The 13,519-nt window shown below is 44.7% G+C and overlaps 2 protein-coding genes across 13 annotated transcripts in view; both read left to right on the forward strand.

Moving 5' to 3' along the window:
- The window catches only part of PPFIBP1 (PPFIA binding protein 1), a 150,877-nt gene extending 143,786 nt beyond the window's left edge, over nucleotides 1-7,091 (forward strand). For all 11 annotated transcript variants that reach the window (XM_060194558.1, XM_060194559.1, XM_060194560.1 and 8 more), the window contains 4 exons: nucleotides 346-534; nucleotides 4,002-4,181; nucleotides 6,113-6,178; nucleotides 6,795-7,091. In XM_060194558.1, coding sequence (XP_060050541.1) covers nucleotides 346-534; nucleotides 4,002-4,181; nucleotides 6,113-6,178; nucleotides 6,795-6,881 — 522 coding nt within the window. In that variant the 3' untranslated portion in view covers nucleotides 6,882-7,091. The remainder of the gene's footprint in view (nucleotides 1-345; nucleotides 535-4,001; nucleotides 4,182-6,112; nucleotides 6,179-6,794) is intronic.
- A 451-nt stretch (nucleotides 7,092-7,542) lies between these two features.
- REP15 (RAB15 effector protein) lies at nucleotides 7,543-10,834 on the forward strand. Of its 2 annotated transcripts, XM_060194574.1 has the most exons (2): nucleotides 7,543-10,153; nucleotides 10,416-10,834. In XM_060194574.1, exons 1-2 carry the CDS (start codon nucleotides 9,610-9,612, stop codon nucleotides 10,436-10,438), a joined length of 567 nt encoding a protein of 188 aa, XP_060050557.1. In that variant the 5' UTR covers nucleotides 7,543-9,609; the 3' UTR covers nucleotides 10,439-10,834. The 2 variants fall into 2 exon arrangements, with proteins under 2 accessions (XP_060050557.1, XP_007529981.1); XM_007529919.3 differs by having other exon boundaries at nucleotides 7,543-10,834.
- Nucleotides 10,835-13,519: the final 2,685 nt, after the last annotated feature.

The following is a 13,519-nucleotide window of genomic DNA, read 5'->3' on the forward strand; positions in this document are numbered from 1 at the left end:
AATAATACCAACACTGGGGCTTGAGCCCAGGCCTTTATGCCTAGTAAGACGTGTGCTCCATCAGATGATCTGTGTCTTGGCCTTTTGTGTGATCATATTTTAAAACCCCTGCTGAGATAGTTGTGTTTCTGCATAAATCAGATATACCAGACACTGACTTTGTCCCTCTGGATGTCAAGACCAGCTCTGTGCCATCAAGTAAAGAAAACTATGTTCATTCTCTTGTTCTCTGACTGTTGAGAGGGTCACAGATAATTCCCTGATGAGAGAGCCCTACACTTGGTAAAATGTCCTGCAAAACACACTGACTTCCCGGAGCCTTGAACACCTCTCTCCTGCCTCCAGGTTCTAGAACCACGTTTTAATGTAGAAACCATGGCCCAGCTCCTAAACATCCCACCCAGTAAGACCTTGCTGCGGAGACACCTGGCCACGCATTTCAACCTCCTGATTGGAGCCGAGGCCCAGCACCAGAAGCGTGACGTCATGGAGCTGCCGGATTACGTGCTCCTCACTGCCACCGCCAGGGTGAAGGTGGGTCTCTCGCACCTGGAGCCTTGGCTGCTTCTCATTGCTTTTTGGGGGGGTGGGGTTTAATGGATTACAGTAAGTACAGTTAGTGGTACATGTTTAAAATTTCTCTTTTTTCTGCAAAACACTCTACCAGTCTAGGTCCTTCTCCACTATCATGCACCAGGACCTGAAGCTGTGCTCTCCAAGAACCCCCCCTCCCCCATTCCTCCAGAGTCCTTTATTTTGGTGCAGTATACCAAACTCAGTCCAAGTTCTGCTTTGTGTTTTCCTCTTTCTAATCTTATTTCTCCACTTCTGTACACAAGTAAGATCATCCCATATTCATCCTTCTCTTTCTGGCTGATCTCACTTCTCATGATTCTTTCAAGTTCCATCTAAGATGAGGTGAAAATGAATTCACCATTTTTAATACTGGGTAGTATTCCACTGTGTATATAGACCACAACTTACTCAGCCACTCATGTGTTGTTGGATACCTGGGTTGCTTCCAGTTTTTGGCTATTACAAATTGTGCTGCTGTGGACAAATCTTTTTAGATGGTTGTGTTTGGTTCCTTGGAATATATCCCCAGGAGAGGAATTGTAGAGTCATTGTGCAAGTTCATTTCTGACTGCTTTTTCCTTGCTCTCACTTCTCCTTGAACTCCTTCAGCATTGGAAATAAGGCTGAAGGATTTAAGCGCAGGTGGCGCAAAGCACAAGGACCGGCATAAGGATCCCGGTTCGAACCCCAGCTCCCCACCTGCAGGGGGGTGAAGCAGGTCTGCAGGTGTCTATCTTTCTCTCCTCCTCTCTGTCTTCCCCTCCTCTCTCCATTTCTCTCTGTCCTATCCAACAACGACAGCAACAACAATAATAACTACAACAATAAAACAACAAGGGCAACAAAAGGGAATAAATAAATAAAATAAATATAAAAAAATAAATAAAATAAAAAAAATAAGGCTGAAGGATGCCTTCATTTCTAGGGGAGTGTTTGCTCAAGGCATTTTTCTCATCACAGATATCAGTGATAGAGAATACGGCATAGACTCCTGTAATTGATAGATTGCCAATGAGCTGCTGCTTCTTCTTTTTTCCCCTCTCCAGCTTATTGCTGGGGCTCGGTGCCTGCACTACGAATCCACTGTTCCTGGAGGCTTTTTTTTTCCCCTTTTGTTGCCCTTGTTTTTTATCATTGCAGTTATTTTTCTTGTCATTGATGTCATTGTTGTTGGATATGACAAAGAGAAATGGAGAGAGGAGGGGAAAACAAAAAGGGGGAGAGAAAGATAGACACCTGCAGACCTGCTTCACCACTTGGGAAGCGACCTCCCTGCAGCCTGCAGGTAGGGAGCCGGGGGCTCAAACCAGGATCCTTACGCAGGTCTTTGCACTTTGCACCACTTGCGCTTAACCCACTGCGCTACCGCCGGACCCCCACCCCTACCCCCATGGGCTTCTTATAGTTGACACACTACCAATTCTAGAGGCTCATGACTTGAGTCTTTAAAGAAAAAAAAAAGTGATTATAAGATTGTAGGATTATAGGGTATAGTTCCACATCAAACCCATCACTAACATTTGACATCCCCATACTACCCCCTCCCAAAGATAACCACCATAGTTTTCTCAAGTCTCAGAAATAATTTGCTTGCTTTTTTTTCCCACCAAGTTTATGTGTATCAGTTCTCTAGACTCCACATGTGAGTGAAACCATCTAGTAGTTGTCCTTCATCTCTTTGCTTATTTCACTAAGTATATTCATCTCTGGTTCCATCCATTTTGTCTCAGTGGACATAATAATGCCCTTTAACTAACTGCTGAGTAACACTCAGTGGAATATATGTCCCGTGGCTTCTTTAGCCAGTCATCTGCCAATGCGCACTTAGGCTGCTTCCACTCTCTTTGGCTCTAAATATTTATTGCAGATGTTCTGTTTTTGCTATGAGCAAATCAAGCACAGGTATTGCATTTTTCTTCATACACATTCAGCCTCTCTGTTTAAGAGCTGACTTACCTGTGCAATTAGCAGGAGACCCTTGAGCAAGGCAAACTAATGCAGACTGGATGTGTCCTTATTGTCCTTGCCTTACAGAGCCAAACAAGTTCAGACAACTTTATCTTCCTCTGCATTCCTCTCTTTTCAGCCCCGAGTCTTGTCTCCTGCAGTTCTATGTAAAATAACAGCTTATTGTTTTTTTTTCCAAAGATGTGTACCAACTTGCCTTTCTCATTTTATTTGTTTCTACCCCTACCCTGACACTTTCTCTTCTGTTCCCTTTCTTTAAAAAATGTGTCAGAGTGGGCCGGGCGGTGATGCATAGGGTTAAGTGTACATAGTACAAAATGCAAGGACTGGCATAAGGATCTGGGTTCGAGCCCCTGGCTTCCAACCTGCAGGGGGGTTGCTACACAAGTGGTGAAGCAGGTCTGTAGGTATCTCTCTCTCCCCCTCCTCTCTCAATTTCTCTCTGTCTAATCCAACAACAGCAACAACACCAATGGCAACAGCAATGGAAAAACATGGCCATCAGATGCAGTGAATTTATAGTGCAGCCACCGAGCCCCAGTGATAACCCTGGTGACAAAATAATAATAAAATAAAATAAAATAGATGTGTCAGAATTGGAACCTCTGAAAGATCTAGTTTGGTTTCTCCACACCAGTCTCCTCACCATCCTGGGGTCCAGCACAGTAACCCCCCCCCCCCCGGAAATTTTCTCCTCCCAAGAGCAGGGATTCCCTCCACAATCAGCTGATACAGAAGTGTGACGAGTACACAAGAGAATCAGTCCCACTGCCAAAGTAAAAACAGGAAGGATAATTTTATTTTGGTGATCTTATATCTGCCAAAAGATTTTACTTATTTCACATAGGAGAGAGAGAGAGAGGAGGGAAGGGAAAGGAAGGAAGGGAAGTGAAGTGAAGGGAAGGGAAGTGAGAAGTCAGAGCACTACTTTGGTACATGCAGGACTGTGCATAGAACCAGGAACTTCAGTCCTGTGCTCCACCAGCTTGAGCTATTTCCCTGCCATGCTCTGAGATTATTAGGCACATTTGATAGCCATTGCATGGTGGAGACCTAATTTCAATTATGAAACCTGCAAAGGTGGATTCAGCCCCAAGAAATCCAACTGAGGCTCTTGGCACATTCTCCTCATTGTAGTGATAGCCAGTTTGTGTAAGGAGAATGAGGCCATTCTTCTGAGCTTCATAATAAGGATTGTTTGGCATATCTGAGTGGACTGATGACATGATCTGGGCGCCTTTGGTTTTGTTTAACAGTATGGATCATCGACTTGTTTTTCTCTAAGATGTAAATGCTTATTTACATAATATGTGTTTGTGTACTGTGTGTATTATGTAATTATGCTACATATAAACATACATGTACATGGTTCGTGCACATAATTACACTGACATGTTTATCTGCTCTTTGTCATAGGAATGTTAACAAATAGCTGACTTTTTTTTGTTCTTTCAAAGCCAAAGAAACTTACCTTCAGCAACTTCGGGAATTTGAGGAAGAAGAAGCAGGAGGATGGGGAAGAATATGTTTGTCCCATGGAGTTGGGGCAGTCCTCAGGAAGCACATCGAAGAAGGGCTTTAAAACCGGCCTGGATATGCGTCTGTATGATGAGGATGATCTGGACCGCTTAGAGCAGGTGAGCACAGCCACAGATACCAACTCCACAGCCCTCCCCACAGGGGAACACTCAAGGAGGTTGTACACTCTGGCTGCTAGAGTGCCTACAAATAGAGAGAACACATGACAGCAAATGCTCAAAGGAGACTATGTCCCTGGCATGTTCCTAAGCACTTAGCCTCCCTCTGTAAGCATTCAGAGGAGCCCTAAGCCACAGGGAGCATGATTGGCCTTATTTTAGAGAGAAGGAAACTGAGTCCAGAGAAGTGAACTGACTTATCTAAGAGGGGACAGCTGGGGTTCCAACCTGCCAGGGGAAAGCTTCATGAGCAGTAAAGCAGGTCTGTGCTGGGCTAGTGTGTGGGTGCCTCTTCCCAGGCTCATGCTCTCTGGGTTGGAGAGAATGCAACCGGAGCCAGGCTGGGCTGCTACTCACTCAGCAACTTGAGGAAGATGACTCAGGAACCAAACACGTGGTGTGAGGCAATGCAATGTATTTATTGATCAGAGAGTGCAGGCTCTTAAAACGCAGACCCGGAAGTGGCAAGTCTTAAACGGAAATTGCTAGGAATGGGCCGGAGAAAGGCAAAAGGGGACTGGGAAAGTAGAAACTTCCTTAGCAACTGTTGCAAGGGTTTTAACTGGTAGGATTAATACTACCCTGCAGGCAGGGAGGGTCTTGAGGGTAGAAAGAAGATAGATCAAAGGAATGGAATGGGTGGAGATCTTTTAGGCAAAACAATGATTATGTAGATAGGCCATAGTATCAGGAATGCAGGGTGTTTTGTGAGGCTCCTCACAATTTCCTGACATCTTTTCTTTTTATCTAATGGCCATAGTATCAGGAATATGGGGTGCTTTGTGAGGCAGGGGTCTGATAAGACAAGGCAAACCTTTGGGGCTACTCCTGTCCCTCCTTGCTCAACCTCTCAGTTGAGAGACTGACAGGATAGACGCACTCCTCAGGTCAAGCCCTGCCAAGCTCAACCACATCCTCACAATTTCCCAACAGGTCTGCAGGTGTCTCTCTGTCTCCCTTCCTCTCCCTTTCAATCTCCCCAACCTGCCAGACTTTTTTGAAACCCTGTGCTATACTAGCTCTGTGTTACAGAAATCTGCATACTAAAAATAAGTCAAGGGCAGGACTTGGAGAATGATTTGATAACTGGCAGCACATGGCTACACAACAGAGAGCACTGGAGGGAGTTCTGTGCTTTGGCGGAGCTGTGCTTTGGTGTCTCTTCCTCTCTCTTTCCCCTCCCTTCTCCTCCATTCCCCCTTTCTCTGGATGTGAATGAAGAAAACTAGGCAGGAAAAATTGCTCAGTGGTATCATGCATGCTGAAGACTCATTTTTCAATTTTACAATAATAAAAAGCAAGGACCCCCTTCCCCCTTGAGTGCCATGTGCAAGGACCCAGGTTCAAATCCCTGGTCTCTACCTGCTGGGGGGAGCTTTGCAAGTGGTAAAGCAGGGTTGTAGCTGTCTCCTGTGCCTTCTCCTTCCATCTCCCCCATCCCTCACAACTTCTCTCTGTCTCTATCTAAAATGAGAGCCCTTTGGAATGGATAGTTCATACTTGCCCTTCCTTTGGAGCCATAGTCAGGGTCTGAACCTTCGATAACTCCCATGCCTGTCAAATGCTCCTTCTGTTTTTGTTTTTTTTTTACCAGAGCACTGCTCAGTTCTGTCTTATGGTGGTGTGGGGATTGAACCTGGGACTTAGGAGACTCAGGCATGAGAGTCTCGTTGCATAACCATTATGCTATCTACCCCCACCCTCAAGTATTCCTTCTGTTTCCAGCATCCATTTTCAGCCTTGAGAGAAGCGGAGGGGAAGTGGGTTGTTGCTCCACCCTGTCCAGTCCACTCAAGCCACTTCTTAGACTTCTGCCATGCTCTGTGCAGTCACACAGACAGGTGTGTAACCCTACCATATGTTCTTTGCAGATGGAAGATTCTGAGGGGACCGTGAGGCAGATCGGGGCTTTCTCCGAAGGCATCAACAACTTAACAGTGAGTCAGCACCATGAGTTTACAAGGCTACCCCCTGGGGTTCGGGCAGTAGCAATACGGCTAAGCAGCATACATGTCTCCACACTCAACAATCTGGGTTCAAGTCCCCGCTCCCATCTGTAGGGAGGAAGCTTCACAAGCAGTGTAGCAGGTACAAAGGGTAGCTCTCTTTCTCCTTTTTTTTTAAAAAAAATATTTATTCCCTTTTTTGTTGCCCTTATTTTTTATTGTTGTAGTTATTATTGTTGTTGTTATTGTTGGATAGGACAGAGAGAAATGGAGAGAGGAGGGGAAGACAGAGAGGGGGAGAGAAAGATAGACACCTGCAGACCTGCTTCACCGCCTGTGAAGCTACTCCCCTGCAGGTGGGGAGCTGGGGGCTCGAACTGGCATCCTTACGCCGGTCCTTGTGCTTTGCACCACCTGCACTTAATCCACTGTGCTACCGCCCGACTCCCTTCTCTCTCCCTCTTTATCTCCCCTTCCCCTCTCAATTTCTCCATCCCTTCTAATGAAAAAACAAAAGGGAAAAAGAACAAGGACACTGGGTGGGAGTGGTGGATTCATTGGTGCTGGTCTTGGTGAATGTGTGACCACTTGTCTCCTTGTCTTCCAGCACATGCTGAAGGAAGACGACATGTTTAAGGATTTTGCTGCCCAGTCTCCCAGCACCAGCATCACTGATGAAGACTCCAATGTCTGAGGTCACCTCCATGGACCCTGGGGGGGGGTGTTGGGGGGAAGAGGGCGCTCTGTTTTTCTGCTTCATTGCTCGAGCACTCACTCAGCTGTGACACAATGGAGAGGGGTGCCATCCCTACTTCTGTAGATTCAGAGGAAGTGGGATGGAGAGCCAGGGAGCAGGTGCTTATGTTAAAACTGCCCTGAAAGACACTGGTGATGAAGCCTGCAACCTCTCTTCTTCTATTTAATGTAAAAATCTGTGATATAGTCTATTTAAAGCACGGCCTAGGATGAGAGTTTCCCCTGGTGTTTCCACGCCCGGGCAGAGGACAGAGGAGGATTCGGGGTACAGGCTGCAATGGGCTGCCTTCGGGCAGTTCACTTACAGGCTTTCCAGATTATCTCAGCTTCCGGTGTGCACACAAGGGCCAGACATACCTCTACTGGCCACTATCATCCTATTTTTATATATTTTTCTAAATATATGTATATATTTAATACATAGAGAACATACGTTTTATTTTGTGGCAGAAAGGATGGTGGAAGATCCCGTTTGAGAACTAAATATTGTGATCAGAATATCCATGAACCAGCTGGTTTCTGGGGAGGCTAGAGTGACCTTTCTCTACCACTGAGTCTTAACAGTGTTGCTCACTCAGCCCTGTTAGTGGAGATGAAAGCAAGCCTTACCTTCTTTGATGCAGTTTTGGTTTCCTTTTTTTTTTGAGTTTCAACCATAGTCATGGATCCTTTTACCTTATAAGGAAGCATTTGAGGGACATTCAAATACTGTTTGCTTAAATGCATCAGATGCTACCCCAGAATTTTTAAGAAACCATTTCTGGAGGAACCAGACCAAAACAGAAACCTTTACAGTATTAAGCTTCGTCTGTTCCCATGGCATCAGAATAGTCACAGTCTGCCTAATGTTATGAAGGGAGTATTGCTCAGGCTTTCAATGGATGAATTTTTTTTTAATAGCTGAACATTTGCCAGGACATTCTGCATCATAGCTCTTGTGATGTCTTAGAACACTTTGATCAATAACTCTGAGCCTGCAAAGTTGGCTTTATCATGGCAATCCTGTGATGCTACAATGCAGTTGGTGTGTCTTTGTGGCAAGGGTCTATAAAACCTTTCTAAAGAAGACAGGAAGCTATGGCAAAAACTGTGCACGTGTGATTTCCTTCAGGGTATTATTAGTAAAAGTGTTTTGTCCATTCTCCAGGACGCCATCATTACTCCTGGTAGCCAACAGAGGTCGAGGCAGGTTTTTACAAATTAAATAAAGTCAACTGATTATGGGGGTAGGGGGTGGGTAACTACTACTGACTGCCCATCCTATGGTTTTTTTCAAGTTGTCAACAGGTTGCCAAGCTGTTGTTCAAGCGCCCCGGTGTAATGACTCACCATTTACTCACAACATACATAAATAACTCCATAATAATCACTTGGTGTTGTTCCCCGCTGTTCACCATTTGGTAGCTGTTACTGGAAAGTTTTGCATCTGTGCTTACTTTTCATGTAAATCTACCCTATCAGTAAAAACCAGTTTCTTACTCAGATCTGGCTGACAGTGCCAGGGGACTGCTACAGATGCCAAATGGGATCCTTCCTTCAGGACAGTGTGATATACCTGAGGACATATCATAAGGCTAAAATGTTTTTGATGATATATTTTATTTACAAAATATTATGCATTGCTGGTATTATTACCCTATGAAAGGAAATAAAGTCAACTGACAATTGCCTTACACTTTCCAGTATCTGCTATTTTTCTTTGTAGAGAACACCTCTTAGACCTTATTTCTGAAATAAGAGAAACATAGCACAAAGCTTTTCCAATTCACAAACTCCCTGAAATGTTTTTGGTTTAGGGGGTGCTAGCCAGTGTCTACAGACAGGAATTGGAAGCCTTTGACTGAGAAACTTTTGTATGAAAGGAGACATGGACATCATGCAGGGGGCTGAGCAGAGGGGCGGAGATGAGACGCAGAGGGGAAGGACTCCCGCACATTTGAACATGTTATCTGGAAAAAGAGGTGCCTGGTTTCTTAAAGAACTAAATTATCTCTCTCTCTCTTTTTTTATTTAAAGTATTTATTTATTTATTTATGAGAAAGATAGGAGGAAATAAAGAACCAGACATCACTCTGGTACATGTGCTGCCGGGGATTGAACTCAGGACCTCATGCTTGAGAGTCTGATGTTTTATCCACTGTGCCACCTCCCAGACCACTCTCTTTTTTTTTTTTTTCTTCAAATTTCATTTTATTTTTCTGCCAGAGCACTGCTCAGTTCTGGCTTCTGGTGGTAGAGGAGATTGAACCTGGGGCCTGGGAGCCTCAGACATGATTCTTTTGTAGAACCATTATGCTATCTCCCCAGCCCAAGAACTGAATACTCTCAATTGCAACTAAAACTTGAAAAGAGGTGACTAACTAGTAAGAGCAGAGAGACTGTCACCCAGAGAAAAGCAGATGTTGTATGTGAGAACTCCTGTTCATCCACAAACCCAGCAGGAATTTGTACAGGTGAAACACACCCAGTTGACAAACGGTTCCTGCCACGTTTGCTCAGTTGTATGTATATATGCTTAGCCACACCAAGTTAGCTCAGAGTTAGAAAACTGTGACCACAGCCTACAGGTGGCTACACTGCCACCCCTGAAGCCTGAAAAAACAGTAATCCCACAGAAATTCCACAGCCCTGATGCTTTTAAGCAATTCTGATCAGGAGCAGAGAAAATGGGGCAAAGCCCTTCTCAGCCGCTGGAGGTGAAGGAGAACAGAGAAGTGGTCAGCCTGTGTGAGGCAGTTGGAGGAGCCATTGTCCACGCAGCCCAGAAGCTGAAAGAGTATCTGGGGTTTGAAGACCCTCTGAGCAATCTCCGTGCTGCCCCAAACACTCTCAACGAGATCTTCCTAATCCACTTTGTCACTCTGTGCCAAGAGAAGGGTGTGGAAGAGTGGTTCACCACCACCAAGATGACCAAGCACCAGGCCTCGCTGTTTGGGGCCGACTGGATCTGGACCTTCTGGGCTTCAGATAAGCGGATAAAGTTTCAGCTGGCAGTACAGACTCTGCAGCTGTCTTCTCTCCCTCTTGTGGAGTCTAAGCCCTGTGATCCAGGCTCCATGGCCAAAGAAGTTTTCAGGAGGAGAAGTCGATTTGATAAGCTGGAGAAATTCTGTAGCTTGATAGGAGAGGACTGCCTGGGTCTGTTTATCGTCTTCGGGGTGCCAGGGAAGCCTAAAGACATCCGAGGGGTGGTCCTGGACAGCGTTAAAGGTGAGAAAACGAAGGAGGAGGCGGTGGCACGGTTTGTTCTGGAGACTGAAGACTGTGTCCCCATTCAAGAGCTGCTGGGGAACTGCCTGAGTAAGAGGGATGGACTCAGGGAAGTGGGCAAGGCTTATATCAGCATCCTCTGAGCCGGATGTATGTCTGGATGCTGGTGTGGAAGATGAAGAGAGGGAAAAGAAAGCTTTTACTCTGGTCAGCAAGCTTGTCTCACTGTGGGGCTTTCTCTCCTCCCCACTTCCCACTCCAGTTGATGGAAACAGTTGCCTGTGAGTCTCCCATTGTGGAGCAGAAAAGATCCTGCCTGCATTGAGGGGTACCTTACAAATGAGCTTAAGCCCTTATTTATTCAACAATAAATGGAGGAAAGAATAAAGCCAGCCTTTGGATTGCAAAAGAAAAGTGTCTTTGAAATAGTAAGTCTAATGCCTGGAGATGCATAAGGTGTTCCTGCAATATAAGCTGTGATGGGCAGACACCTTGGGTGCCCACGGGGGACTCCTTGAGGGCACTTGTCTACCTCTGTTCCACTTGATTTGCTACTCAAGAGTCCATTTATGTGTGGGTGTGATGAGGAGTCTTTTTTACATGTACCAAGGTATGAAAGTGTACACCCCAGATCTATATAGTATTGTAAACAATGCCAAGTCAATAAATATTTTAAAATTATTTGTTTCTAATTGTCTACATAATTCTAATTTTGTACCTTTTTTAAAGAAAAACAAGAACACTGTTTAGCTCTGGTTTGTAGTGGTGCTAGGGATTGAACCTGTGACCTGAGACCCTCAGGCATGAGATTATTTTCGAATAACCATTACACTGTCATTCCCTCTCATCCCCTTAATTTTCTACTTTAGTTTCCACACTGATTGAAAAAGTAGACCACTTTACTAAAAGTCAGATTGTTTGCCCATCTTAGGGTAGAAAATAAGAAAACTTATTAAAGAACTGACCTTTCTTCCACTAGGTGTCGATGAGTTCTGACTCTTGTGATTTGAGCCTGATCTCACACTAGCTAACCAGATGACTCAAGGCATTTGAGATCCACGTTCAGGGTATGCTCACTGTATACATATCTGTATTGACTTGGTCAGGAAGCTGATGAGGCCTAGAAATGGTACTTGATTTTTTTTTTAATCATGTTTTCCTATTTGAAAAAAATTAGGGAGTCAGGCGGTAGTGCAGTGGGTTAAACGCATGTGGTGCAAAGTGCAAGGACCAGTGTAAGGATCCTGGCTCAATCCCCTGGCTCCCCACCTGCAGGGGCATCACTTCACAAGCAGTGAAGCAGGTCTGCAGGTGTCTATCTTTCTCTCCCCCCTCTGTCTTCCCCTCCTCTCCATTTCTCTCTGTCCTATCCAACAATGACATCAATAACAACATCAATAATGACTACAATAATAAAACAAGGGCAACAAAAGGGAATAAAAATTTTTTTTAAAGTATTAGTGATTTAATATTGATTTGCAAAATTATGACATAATGGGTATAATTCCATACCATTCCCACCACCAGAGTTCTGTATCCCCATCCTCTCTATTGGGAACTGCAGTGGTTCTCCCAAGGTCACAGATATGGGTTTATTTCTTTATTTTGCCTCCAGGGTTATCACTGGGGCTTGGTGCCTGCACTACAAATCCACTGCTCCTGGAGGCTATCTTTTTCCCTTTTGTTGTTTATCATTTTGTTATTATTGTTATTGCTGCTGTCATTGTTGGATAGGACAGAGAAATGGAGAGTAGGGGAAGACAGATGGGGAGAAAAAGATAAGACACCACAGACCTGCTTCATCACCTGTGAAGTGACCCCCCTGCAAGTGGGGATCTGGGGGCTCGAACCGGGATCCTTACACCGGTCCATGGGTTTTATGCCATGTGCACTTAACCCGCTGCACTACCGCCCATCCCCCTATGGCTTTATTTCTATGACTATATTTATATGTATTTGTCCATTTATTCTATGGTCCTGCCTTCTCTTCCTTTCTAAATAACACCTCCACTTATTGCTACTTCTGAATGTCTTTCCCTTTTTCCTCCTCTCTCTGGGTTCTGATGCAACTGGAGTTCAGAGCCCTCTGGTCATCTTCCCCTAACATTTCTCCCTAGCTGGGCTTATGGATCAGAATTCTTTTTGGATTGCAGAAGATGAGAGTTCTGATGTTTGTAATTGCTTCTCTGCTGGTCATAGGCATTGACAGGTCTATCCATACGCCTAGCCTGTTTCTTTTCCTTTTAAAATGTTTTTAAAGATTTTATTTATTAATGAGAAAGATAGGAGGAGAGAGAAAGAACCAGACATCACTCTGGTACATGTGCTACCAGGGATTGAACTCAGGACCTCATGCTTGAGAGTCCAATGCTTAATCCACTACGCCATCTCCTGGACCACACAATTTTTTTTAAATTTTTTAATTTTACATTTATTTATTTTCCCTTTTATTTCCCTTTTTATTGTTGTTGTAATTATTGTTGTTGATGTCATCATTGTTGGCTAGGACAGAAATGGAGAGGAAGACAAAGAGGGGGAAAGAAAGACACCTGCAGACCTGCCTCACCACCTATGAAGCGGCTCCCCTGCAGGTGGGGAGCTGGGGGCTCGAACTGAGCTCTTCATGCCCGTCCTTGCGCTTTTGCACCACGTGCGCTAAACCTGTTGCGCTACTGCCCGACTCCCCCTTTAAAAAATTTTTTTATTATCTATTTATTAATTAGATAGAGATAGCCAGAAATCAAGAGGGAACTGAGTGATAGAAAGGGACAGAGATAGCCACCTGCAACAATAATACTTCATCACTCGCAAAGATTTCCCCTTGTAGGTGGGGACCAGGGGTTTGATCCCGGGTCCTTGTGCATTGTAGCATGTGCACTCAACCAGGTGCTCCACCATCTGGCCCCGCCTGTTTGTATTTATTTCCCTAGTGGGGTAAAGGCTATGGAGAGATGAGGTTCCAGGACACATTGGTGAGACCATCTGCTCAGGGAAGTCATATCTATCTATCTTTTAATGTCTTTATTGGGGGATTAATGGTTTACAGTCAACAGTAAAATACAATAGTTTGTACACACAACAACATCCCCCACGAAGTCCTCCTTTGCCATCATGTTCAAGGACCTGAACCCTTCCCATTCCCATGCCCCACCAGAGTCGTTTACTTTGGTGCAATACACCAACTTCAGTCCAAGTTCTGTTTAGTGTTTTCCATTCTGGTCTTGTTTTTCAACTTCTACCTACCCCCCTCCCCAAGCCCCACCCCAGAGTCCTTTACTTTGGTGCAATACACCAGACCCAGTCCCAAGTTTTGCTTTGTGTTTATTGTTCAACTGTTTTGTTTTTAAATTGGATTCGTTTCATTAA

Source organism: Erinaceus europaeus, chromosome 7 (genome assembly GCF_950295315.1).
Source record: "Erinaceus europaeus chromosome 7, mEriEur2.1, whole genome shotgun sequence".
Lineage (NCBI taxonomy): Eukaryota > Metazoa > Chordata > Mammalia > Eulipotyphla > Erinaceidae > Erinaceus > Erinaceus europaeus.